A 12,956-nucleotide genomic window follows, 5' to 3' on the forward strand; every position below is an offset into this window, starting at 1 on the left:
AAATACTATTATTGCATGAACAAAATATTAACAAATAGACTCCAGCAATATCTGAAAAGTAAAACTCCTCATGACCAAATAGTTTATACCAGGTTCAACATCTGAAATACATTCCAAACACTAGTAATGAACAAATGGGATTTTTAATATCAAACAAACAGCACTATTTATAACAGCACACAAAACAGACGTATATAACATATAAAACTAATGAAACATGTGAAGGAAAACTACAAAACACTGAAGGAAAAAGTAAGGATTTAAATAAATGGAATAAAATACCATGTTTGTGAACTGAAAGACTTGATTTTGGATCTTCAGATTCAATGCAATCAGCTTTTTTATATACATCAACAAGCTGATTCTAAAATTTATAAAAAGCCAAAAGCACCAAAATAGCTAAAACAAACAAAACTTTGAAAAGAATAGATGACAAACTCACCCGATTTCAATTTATATACTACAGTAATTAAGAAAATGTCTAGAAATAGACCCATAAATATATAATCAACTTATTTTAAACAAAGGTGCCAAGACAATTCAATGGAGGAAAAGTCTTTTCAACAAATCTATACATGAAAAAGTAAACCTCAATGCATATATCTCAAAACCTTAAACAAAAATTAAGTCAAAATGAAACAGATCTAAATGTAAAATTAAACAACTTCTATGAGAAAATAAAGAATATCTAGGTGAATATGGATTCGGCAGTAAGGTCTTATCTATGACACTAAAAAGCACGATCAGTAACAGAAAATACTGATAAAATGGACTTTATCAAAATAAAAAACTTTGCTCTGTAAACACTAAGAGAATTAAAAGACAAGCCACAGTCAAGAAAATATTTCCTAATCATACACCCAATAAAGGACTTGTATCCAAATTGTATTATAAACTCTTAAAACTCAACAGTAAGAAAAGACAACTCAGCCAAAAAATTGGTGAAAAAAAAAATTACCAATACATATAGGTGGAAATAAATATGTTATTAGGGAAATGCAAATTAAAACCATAATGAGATGTATCTACATACTCATTGGAGCAACTAAAAACAAAAACATAAAAATTCAAAATATCACATAGTGACAAAGATATGAAGAAAGAGAAACTCTCATTCATGGTTAGAGGGAATCCAAAATAGCACAGCCACCTTGGAAAATAGTATGGCAGTTTTCCAATAAAATTAAATACACACTTATCATTTGACCTAGCAGTCCCACTCTTACATATTTAACGTGAAAACTTCTGTCCACACAAAAACCAGAACATAAATGTTTATAGTAGCTCTGTTCATGATCATCAAAACCTGGAAACAACCAAGATATTCAACAATATAGAAATAGATAAATAATCCTGGTACATACATGTAATAGAATACTATATAGCAATAAAAGAACAGACAATTCATTCATGCAACAGCATGGGTAAATGTAGCTAAATAAAAGAAACCAGACTCAAAAGACTACATATTTTATGGTTCCATTTATATGACATCCTGGAAAAGACAGAATGACAGGGATGGAAAACAGCAATGGTTGCCAGGGCTGGCGGAGAAAACAGTAGATAGTTATACAGGGATTACATGAGGACTTTTTTTATGTGATCGAACTTTTCTATGTGGTAGTGCTGTAGTGGATACTTGACTGCACGCATGTGCTAAAACCCATTGAGCCCTACCCTACAAAGAATAAATGCAAATTTATTATATGCAAATTTTTATTAAAAAATCAACCAGGATTTCAAGAATATCTAGGATGGAATATGGATTGCAACAAATCAGTATAATAACTTACCTGAAAAACATTTAGGTAAAATGCATACAGATGGTCAGATGCAGATATAAATTAAAGATGTGTTTACATACGTGAGTTAGTATACAAACATCTCCTAACTATCCACTGAGAGAGCCCAGAAGCAGTGACACCCAGGAGCAATGAGCACATCCAGGGCACAGTTTTTGGTTTCTAAATACCATGCCCCAACAATAGGAACCAGGGATCCTTGGACGAACTACTGATTCTAGTGTTAAGGTAGGGCAAGTACAAGATGGAGAATCTTACAGTGCCAAAAGAAGTGCTCAGAAATCAAAAGGATGGGGACAAAGGTACACTGGAGCCAATCTGAAAGAACTCCCAATAGCCAGAGCTGTAACAATTTGAATAACACATATTAATAATGATAGTATTGGACTATAACCCAAATAAAATATCCAAGTCCATAATAAGCTAAGTGACTGAATGCATTTTAAAATGAGAGAAAAGAAATAAATCTTCCTTATAGAAATATTCCAAATAATATAGACGGAATGAGGAACAGAAAAAAAAATCACTACTAGAATTGCACAGTAATAATTACTGCAGGAAAGAGCCACTGAGGAATGCTAAAATTAGTGGGTACAAATTTAAGGAAAAACAGGAAAATTATTTAAAAGTTTCTCCCCAAATATTTATTAATTACTGTGGTGATTTTAACATACACACACAAATTATTTGATACACCTCACTCTAAGAGGTAGAGTTAATTCTCTTTCTGTTAAATGTAGACTGGAGTTAGTGAGTTATACCTAATAAGCACAGCAGGAAAAGGGGAAAAAATAGTAACTTTACAGTGGGGAACTCAGAGGGCAGCCTCTATTATGAACTGAATGTATTCCCCCAGAATTCGTATGTTGAAGCCTTCACCTCCAAGTTGATGGTATTAAGAGGGGGTGCATTTCGGGGGCAATTAGGTTTAGACTGGGCATCAGGGTAGGACCGTCGTGATGGAATTAATGTCCTTATAAAAGAAGATCTCTTTTCCCCACACACATGAAAGAAGGAAAAGCCATACGAGTGTACAGTGAGAAGATGGTCATCTGCAAGTCAGGAGGAGGGTCTCCACCAAGACCCAACCATGCTGGCATCCTGATCTCGGACCTCCAGCCTCCAAAACTGTGAGAATATAAATGTCTATGGTTTAAGCCACCCAATACCCCTGACATAATGCAGTAAGATGGGCACTTCACCTCTGTGGTATTCTTCCTAAAAATTCATCTCAGTCTAAGCATCAGAAAGCATCAGCAAGCCCAAAGTGAGAAACCATCTACAAAATAATTAGCCAGTACTGTCAGGTCCCAAAATACAAAAAAAAGACTAAGAAACTGTCACAAAGCAGAGAAGACTGAGGAGACATGACAACTAAATGCAACATGATATCCTGAATTGGACCCAAGAACAGAAAAATTAGTGGGAAAACTGGTGAAATATAAATAAAATCTATAGTTTGATTGTATTTCACCAATGTTAACTTCCAAGTTTTGATAAACATGCCGTGGTTTTGTAAGATGTTAAGATATGAGAGGAAGATATAAAACTTTAGAGGAAGCCCACTAAGGGTATTGCATTTTCTGTACTATCTTTGCATCACTTCTGCAAATCTAAACTTATTGCAACATAGCAAGTTTTTAAAATGTTAGAAAAGAGTGCTGGAAATGAACTAGTAAATGGATCATATGAAGCAACTTTTTAGACAAATGACTACACAAAACACAGGCAGAGTGATTTTCCTAAAAAGTAAATCTGATTGCTACTTTTTTATTTAAAGCTTTTTAATGGTTTCCTTTGACATCAAGAAAAAAATTCCAATTCTTTAACATGGCCTATGAGGCAGTGGAAGGCAGAATAATCCTTCCCCATCCCATATATCCATGTCCTAATCCCCGAAACCTGTGAATATGTTAGGTTACATTCCACAGGGGAGTTAAGGTTATAGATAGTATTAGTAGTGTTAATCAGCTGACCTTAAAATGGGGAGGGGGTGGAATTAGCTTCAATTACCCAGGTGAGCTCAATGTACTCAAAAAGTCCTTAAAAATGGAATAGGGAAACATAACTACAGAAGACTCCTAAGAGAAATGCAATGTTGCTGGCTTTGAAGGTGGAAAGAAGTGGTCATGAGTCAAGGAATGTGGGCAGCCTTTAAAAGCTGGAAAAAGCCAAAGAATGAATTCTTTCCTATAGCCTGTAGAAGAGAATGCTGCTCTACTGACACCGTGACTTTAGCCCAATTAGACTTCTAACCTACAGATGAATTCATGAAGTTTTAAGCCACCAATCTGTGGTAATTTGTTACAGCAGAAAGAGAAAACTAATGCACAGGCCCTGCTTACCTCCCCTGATTCACTGCACACCACTCCTACTTCTCATAACGATTTTCAACAGGAATGCCTTGATATACTGCATACTGCAGGTCCTTTGCGTGGGCCTACCAAAGTTAGATCAATAAATCAAACTGTGCTACAACTAAGGATGCCTACGGTTATGGTGAAGTGACAAAGAACGGCGATCTGGTAAGAGGTATCACGTCCCACAAAACAAAAGGCGAAGACACCACAGCGCAACGTTAGGTAAGTGTGTACCTTACACCTGTCTCAAGAGGCCATCAAAGAGGTTGGTCAGGGCAGAATACAATTAAGTTGTATGTAAAGGTTTCTGAGAGGATCAGTAAATATGTAATAGTTTTCTGAAACTTGCTTTTTTTAAAATACAGGTGTTCGAAGTTTAATTCCTTCAAGAACATCACCAAAAATGTTAGCACTAAAGTAGCCGTGAGTATGAAAATGCTGAGTGAGGATCACTGTGGCACGCACTCTGACCACACTGGGTTTTTCTCAAGGCATGCTTATGCACCTCTAACCTTTCACAAAGGCTCTTCCCTCTACTTGGAACCTTCGAAATTTCCCTCTTCTCCTTTCATCTGATCAACTCTTACTCAACTCTTCTTCAGGCCTCAGCTTAGCGCCTCCCCTAGAAAACATTCTCTATGGCTTTAAGTGAATGCCTGCTTAATGGTGCATCTATGGTATCTTGAACCCCTACGACAGCATTTTTCACATGAACTAAAACTGCCTGACTGTAGACTCTGCAAGTGAAAAGCTTTGCTCTAAGTTTGCTTTCAGCTCTATCATAACCCTAAGGCTTAACAGAGCGCCTGGCTCATGGAAACCATTACTATATTTTGAAAAAGAAGCCTACTAAATAATCATCAAATATTTCTACATCAGGTATTTACTTCGTCACACTGTACCAACAAAAGCTATATACTTAAAGAACACAAAACTTTACAAGCTTCCACTATGTAATTTGTACCATAGTACAAGAACAAATATACACTTTTTTTTCACTTTGGCATTTTACACATTTTACTCTGCAGTAGTTCAAGTATAAAAAATCTGAAATAAAAGGAAACAAAATCTACTCTATTTCACTATATCTAAGATGTTTTGATACTGCCACTTTAAAAAAAAAAATTCTTAGATGTATGTTTCCTATTGCTATTGTATTACCACAAACTTAGTGGCTTAAAACAACACAAATTTATTCATTCTTTTATAGTATTGGAGGTTGGAAGTTCAAAATCATTTTCACTGGGCTAACATCAAGGTGTCATGAGCAAAGCTGGTTTCTTTCTTTTAAGGCTCTGAGGAGAGAATCTATTTCTTCTGTCTTTTTCAGCTTCTAGTGGCTACCTACATTCCTGAGCTTCTGGCTCTTTTCTCCATCTTCAAAGCACATCACTCCAACCTCTGCTCCTGTGGTCACATTACTTTCTCTGCTGTTTGGCTGACTCCTTCAATTTTCCTCTAATAAAGACTGTTATGATTTTATCAGGCCCATCCAGCTCCAGGATAATCACCCTGCTCTTAATCACAGCTGCAAAGCATTTAGAGATTAGATTGAGGACATATTTGAAGAAGCCATTATTCAGTCTACATATTAGGGGTCAATGGCAGGCTTTTATAGCTATTACTTCCACTTCATTAAAACCAGCTTTTTCTAAAATGCACCCAATTTCATACTTAAAAGTTTGTGGGAAAAAAAAAATATGTCTTGAATCAATGAAGTAATTATTGCATCTACCAAACAGTTTAACACAGTGCTTCACAAAAAAAAAAAAAAAAATCAAATCATGGAAAAGAAAAAAATCAGGTTATATGCAATCCCTGAAAGATCTTTAAATTATTCTTAGCTTCGAGTGAGGTATATCTATCTAAAAGAAGGAAACATTATTACAACACATTATCTACTCAATGGTACCAGTCTAATTTAAGAATAGATTTTTTAACAAATAGTCTAAATACCTTTTCGATGGAGCGTCTCAGCCTGACTGATATCTTTTCCTAAATCAAACTTCAATACTTTTTTAAAAAGTAAGATTAAAGATTTTCATTAAATTTGAAAGAACATTAAGGTTAGCAAAGTTCGAGCTCTTCTATCCTATACTTGGAGAGACAGAATCAGGTCTAAGAATGTAGTTCATTCATCACTGAACTACCAAGAAGTAGGTCAATATTCAGCCAGTACTCATTGTAACAATCATCCTTGATAAAATGTTAAGATACTTCTGAACCAGATGGTGGTAGTCAGAGCCCTGACTCTGCTTCCTTGTTATGCCCCACCACGCTGGCCCCTTGTCCCAGACCCCTAAATCCTCCTCATGATCTGACAATTAAAGGACTAATGCCTGGCATATTACAGGATTACAGAATCCTGCTCTAGTGTCAAGGCTGGTATCCATTCAGTGGTCAGTACATGCTGTACTGATTACTGTATATTTTAATAATATCGCTAAAATTTTAGCGGTATTAGTGGGAGGGAGAACTGGACAGTGTAAGAAAATAACAAAAAGGCTAAAATAGTGACTAAGCCTTAAATAAAAGAAAGAGGTGGGAGAGCTGGCCATACACAGATCCTTTCAGTGGCCAGTCTTCAAAAAGCCATAACATGAGACAAGTTCACAGATTTTCTACAAGTATAAAAAATGTCGACACATACCGCAAAAGAAATTGGCAATCGGAAATTCCGGTGATTTAAAAAATTAGGAGCCCCAATCACATCTGGATACCCTGTATTATTCTTTCTCATGCAAGACCGACAGTCACAAAGGTAACCGTCCCAGTCACTGCTGGCCGACAAAGCTTACAGACACAGCCCATACAACCATTTAGATGAACCCTCACTGCATTAAGGACAGATTTTTCCTGCCACTACATCAGCTGATCTCTTTGGATGCAATTCTAATGAGTGCTAAGAGTAAAGGGGCCAAAAGAAAACCAATACTGGTTGAGAGCTTACTATATGCCAGGGACTTTGCTTTTCTAATATAATCTTACATAATTCTCACAACAATCCTGTGAAGTATCACTACCATCATTTTACAAATAAACAGGGGCATGAAAGCTCACTAATCCATACAAATTAAAATAGTTGGTAAGTAGTGAAAAAGCCATGCATTGTAGATTCCAAAGCTCATTTCACAATACCTGCTCCTCAGAAATACTAGGAAAAAACAAGGAAGCCAAGACTTCGCAGCTCACTAGGGAAGGCATTTTACTACTCTCTCTCCTCTTCCTGCTTCATTCTGCTTTTACTCAGTTCCTATTATAAGTAGCTTTCAGTAAACAATTTTAGAAAACTTGAAAAGGATTAAACCCACCTTCCAGCAAGCTAACTAGCTGAGCTAGATGGCCTATTAAAGGAAACCTCCCAAGAGTGGATTAGTGGGAAGGTGGGAGAACTTGGACAGTGTAAGAAAATAACAAAAGTAATGACCAAGCCTTAAATAAGAGAGGGGTAGGGAGAGCTAGCCATACACAGATCCTTTCAGTGGCCAGTCTTCAAAAAGCAACAATATAAAGCCAAGTTCCTTACTCAATTGAGTGCCTACTGCATGCTGCACTGAAAATATGAAGAAAACTCATATGAATTCTGCTATCCAAAAAATTTATATCCTGGTGTTCTGAAGGAAACTGAATGAAGGGACTCTCATTTGCCAAGAACCTCATTTTGCTAAGCACCAGGTACTTTAAAAAAAATAGTACCTCATTTAATGTAATCCTCTAAACAACCCTATGAGGAAGGTATTATTATCCCCTGAAACTCAGAGATGTTAAATGATTTTCTCTACAAAACCACAGGCTGTATCAAAGCCCATAACCTTTTCACTAGCCCACACATTCTGAAATTCTGAGTATGCCTAGCCTATTGGAAACAACGCTTTCCCCAGGGCTGAATATAACATGATCTGCTCTAACAACCGTGCTGTGAAGATGCTCACATTTCTAGGCTAGCCCATTGAAGACTGACTCGAAATCTGTTCTACTTCAATGTCTTTAGGATCTAGCATTTCAAGGTTTACAGATAAATTAGAAAGATGAAGTTAGCTGAAATACTAGGGTCAGTGGCAATGAATATAATTTACAAAGATTATTACAGATATAATCTCAGAAATCTAAGGGGGACGGGATAGGACACTGGAGATTTATATTAAATTTTGCATGTGCTATCAAAGTTGAAAGATTTCCTATAATTGCCGAGGTAGTTGAGTAAAGGGAAAGTTTATTTATATCTGCCATAATGAATTCTAATAATTCCCATTACTATCTCATCTTTCTTCCATTATTGACAATTAAAATGATAAAGCTGTCAATAGTATCTTTCTTGGAAAAGGCATATGGAAGAAAACATGTATTCATTTGGAAATGAGCACTGTTTGCTTCCTAAAAGAAGAATTAACAAGCAGTGGTTTATTGTTAAATCTAGGTGTCCTTCCCCTCCCCCAAAAAATTTCTTTTTAAGACCACTTTCAATTTAAGTCAATTGGGAGAAATTTTGGACAGGATAGTATTTTAATCTTCCCTTGTTTGAAGGCTCAGCTTTGGAAGTACTCTCAAAAGGCAGAATAAAAGTTGAAAAATATTCAACTAATACTTCATATGGAAATACAAATAAAAACCCATATCCTGTTCAATGGAAAACTAAAGTATAGAAATACAACTCCAAGGAAGAAAGGTTAAGAGAAATATTTCAAGGATTCTAAGTCAATTTTTATCTTCAAATGAGTGGAGAAAAGAATGTTAGAAGTTTAACCTAGAAAACAAGTAAAAATTATGAAGTCTCAGTTTTCTGATATTTTACTCCTACACTTTCGAATGTCAAAGTTTCTAAAAAGAAACTTCTTACAGTCTCTGTTAACAGAAAGGTATATGGACTTGGAATTAGGAAGACTAAATTAGATTTCATTTATCAAATGTTTAATGAATACCTAAATTTGTTCTGGGCCCTGAATATGCAGCAGTGAACAATGGACAGACAAAACTGAAGCTTACACAGGAATTAGTGAAAAACACCCACTAACCTTTCTGAATTATTATTTCATCTGTAACACTGGGGAAGCAGACTCAGTGCTTTTCAGACTGCATTCCAAAAAACACTTGGACTTCCACCTCTATTTTAACTAAACTGCTCTGCTTTTTATCGCTTTCTCAATCAAAGCTCCAGTACACAATTTCCTTTGGAAAAACAAATCTGTTTTTAAAAAGTTTGATAACCAGTGAACTAGTGATCTCTAGATATCACTCCAGTTTTACAATTATGTCTTCTATAATGTTTCATACTCCTAACCTATTTCTTTTTCACCTTGTCTGGAATTTACCATAGAGATATATCAAAAGGCAAACCAGCTTACGTAGGGCAAAGAATAAGTCACAAGCACAAATGGCTGCTTAACAGTTATCTATAAATCCCAAACTATGTAGCAAAAAAAATTTTTTCTAAGAAGAGCAAACAAAACAAAAACAGATTTGACTTTGTTATTTCTCTCCTTGAACTACTTCTTTCCATTAACAAGAACAAATTGACCCTGGTTCCTTATCTGAATTTCCAAATTCCTTAGCCTGACGTTTCGGGCCTTTCTGCAACCTGGCCCCCTGTGTTAGGTACCCCTTTCAGCTCTAATGCCTTGGGTTTTCATCTCTTGACTGCTTAGTTTCTTAAACATGCCTTTCGCTTTCATACATTGAGACTTTTGTTCATGCTGTAACCTCTCCGTGGACATAACACTTCCCTTCTACCCTACTCATCATCCCTCAAAGTCATAACCAACTCAAATGTCACCCCAAACCAGGTCAATTTAGGGGAAAGGAAGGGATTCTCTCTTACCTACTAGGCTAATCTCTACTACCTAACTGGTAAAAAGGCAAAAATGTGGAAATGAACTGATTACCTTAAAGCAAAGTAATGATTATAAACAGTAGAAATCAAGCATCATCTATATTTGGCTTCTAAATATATTAATTGATCTGTTGTTACAAATTTAAGATTCTGATTACAACTGGTATCCTGACATTCCTTGAGTGTTCACAAAGTTTGTAAATTATTGTGTTCTAGTCCCTTCACACACAAAGCTATTTTAAAAACAAAACAGAAACAATAATTTATATTAAGTTTAGAAAAAGAAAAATGCTTATAAATACTTTTATGTATGTTCAGGACAGGAGTACAAAACCAAAAAAACATTTTTCACATTCAAACCCATTAAACAACGACTAGTGGAAGTAGAGCATTCAATGTTAACAATAGTGGGTTAGGCAAAGGATATTAAGGCTAACCCATCACTTTTGACTTATGAAAAAATTCAACTTCTGATTCTAGGGAAAAACGATAAACCTCATGTCTGAAAAACACCAGTTGTAAAAATTACATGTTGGCTGAACCGATTTATAAAACCCAGCAAATTTTCACTATCAACTTGGATAAAAATAGGTCAGTACCACAATCGTTTGAAGAGTACTAGTGTAGTTTTTTTCTTACAAACACCGGAGCCATCTTCCTAAAGTTTTCAGACAGTCAATTACTTTCGAGAGTTCTCTTCTGAAATATTATCAAGTCTATAAAGTTAAGTCTCCCTTTCCCCCGCCCCATCCACGAACATTCCACATCTCAAGATTAGGGAATGGATATCCGGGAGATGATCATTTTTCACCTGAAACTCCTGGATACTCAAAGCCAAGCGGCTTTCAAATTGCATTGGCTGCTGCCTGTACGCAGGCCTGGCCTCAAAGCAGGGCCAACTCAGGCACGTATTGTATTTCTGAATGTGAAGCTGGGGAGGCGGGGGAGGGAACCGGGGGGGAGGGGGGGCTGGGGGGCACCCAACCTAAAGGCATTCTTTTAAATTCGTTTAACACCTGCTCCCTTTCAAACACGACGACGAGGGAACCCCAAACGCTGAAGCAGCAGCCACGGCGGCAAAGACAGATCTCGAGGCCGAAGTGGGTCGGGATTACAGTTACACTTCAGTTGCATATTTACACCCTTTTGTCTACAAACTTGAGCGCTAACTTCAGGTCCTTCCAAGGCGGCCAGCGTGCTCGCCGGGCCGCAGAAATCAAAGCCGTTTCTCTGAGTCGGGAAGGGCACAGTGCACCCAGCTCGGTGGCTACTCCAGCCTTCCTCCGACCACACGCCCGGCGGCCTCGGCGCGGGGCCGGGTCCCTCAGGGCAGGGGTCGCTCGGGGCCGACCCGCCGCGCCCGGGCGGGATCCGAGGAGCCGTAGACCGCCCCGAGCTCCTCCTTGGCCCCGGCGGTTTTGGGCCTAGGGTCACATTACGTAAACAGCCCCGGCGCCCGCTTTCCAGGCCGGCTCCGTCCCCCTCGCAGGGCGCTCCTCCCCCCGGCGCCCCGCCGGCCGCGACCCCGTCACCCCGGCTCCGCGGCCGCGGCTCCGGACGCCCCCAGCCTGAGCCGCCGCGCCCCGGGTGACCCGGCCGTGGAGGCCGCCCTGCCGGCCTAGGCCCCGCGCCCCGCCCAACCACCCGCCTCACCGTTCTGCTGGAGCGGCGCCGGGCCCGGGCCTCCGGGGGCTCCTGAGGCGGCGGCTGCGCCGAGCTTGGGCGGGATGCGGGCGCTGGCGGCCGGATGAGGGGACCCGGCGGGTGCCGACATGACGGCGCAGCTGGCGGCGGCGGCTCCGCTGCGGGGAGGTGGGCGGAGGGAAGGGAAGGCGGGGCCGGAGAGGCGAGAGGAAGAGGAAGGAACGCGCCGGCGTCACCGAGGGAGTCACCTGGGACCGAGGCTGCGGGCTTCGCGCTCGGCCCAGCTCGGCCCGGCTCGGCCCGGCTCGGCCGCCTTGGGCGCTGAGACCCTGGCCCACCCTGCCCGCCCCGGCCCGGCGCCCCAAGCCGCGGAAGTCCCACCCCGGGAAGCTCCTGTGCGCTCTGGCCGCGCGCCGCCGCCGCCACGCCCCCTGCAGGCCGGGCCCGGCCTCGGCCTCACTGCCAGCGCCGCCGGGAAGGATGGAGCGCGGTAGGAGACCGGGCCTCGCGCAGCGCTTCACCCCGCGGAAGGCCAGAGCGAGCAGTGGGCCGGGGCCCACAGTGTTGCGAGGGGTTCCGACGGCTCTGGGGCGGCATCCGGAGCCCAGACCCGGCTGACCCCACCCACCCTAACTCCGAAGAGAGCCCTGGGTTTGGCTTCGGTTTTTAATCTTAATCCTCCCCCCTTAATGTGAATGCCACATTAATGTGAATTATAATCCTGGGCAAAGGAAGAGGAAGCATTTCGTCATGAGACACAAGAATCTCAGTAAGAATTGCATTATTCAAAACTTTTCCCACTGACTTGAAACTAGGGAAAGAGAAGGGGGAATTGAACTAAGAGAAACTAGAAGACAACCTTTATCATTCTCATGATTTTTTGCCTAGGTTTGGCTCATCCAGTTGGTGTTCAGATTCTGTAGCATCCAAACCCAGAACTAGGCTTTCTTTATCTACGCTAGTGAAATCTTTGAATCTCTGGCCTTTCCCAATATTGTTAACTGGCAGGCAAGCCCGGGACTACATTACCCACGTCGTTTTGCAGTCATGGAATCTTGGGTATGCCACCATCATTCTGTATTAGAAATGAAATTGCCCAGAAGCATCGAATTCAGAATAAGAGCTAGCAAAATGATACTTCTGGAATGATAAGTCTAATTCACTGAAATAATTATGAAAAACAATGTTTTGATCATCTTGGAATAATGCAAAGCTTCCCTTGTTGCAATGAATTAGTAATAGCTGGTTCTTCAAAATGCACCAAATGAACTACAAAATGATTTCAGTGATTGGATCTGTACTTCTGAGTTTAAGGATTTTCAG

The 12,956-nt window shown here is 39.9% G+C and overlaps 1 protein-coding gene across 7 annotated transcripts in view; it reads right to left on the minus strand.

The window, feature by feature from the left end:
• Positions 1–11,909, minus strand: part of SEC24B (SEC24 homolog B, COPII coat complex component) — a 72,620-nt gene extending 60,711 nt beyond the window's left edge. For 3 of the 7 annotated variants that reach the window (XM_036227626.1, XM_016140842.2, XM_016140841.2), the window contains exon 1: positions 11,643–11,907. In XM_036227626.1, the coding sequence (XP_036083519.1) occupies positions 11,643–11,763 (121 nt within the window). In that variant the 5' untranslated portion in view covers positions 11,764–11,907. Of the gene's footprint in view, positions 1–11,642 lie in introns of all 7 variants that reach the window. The other 4 variants (XM_016140845.2, XM_016140843.2, XR_001596389.2 and 1 more) reach the window with 3 other exon arrangements.
• Between the last annotated feature and the right edge of the window lie 1,047 nt (positions 11,910–12,956).

This window comes from Rousettus aegyptiacus, unplaced genomic scaffold (genome assembly GCF_014176215.1).
Source record: "Rousettus aegyptiacus isolate mRouAeg1 unplaced genomic scaffold, mRouAeg1.p scaffold_m13_p_10, whole genome shotgun sequence".
NCBI lineage: Eukaryota > Metazoa > Chordata > Mammalia > Chiroptera > Pteropodidae > Rousettus > Rousettus aegyptiacus.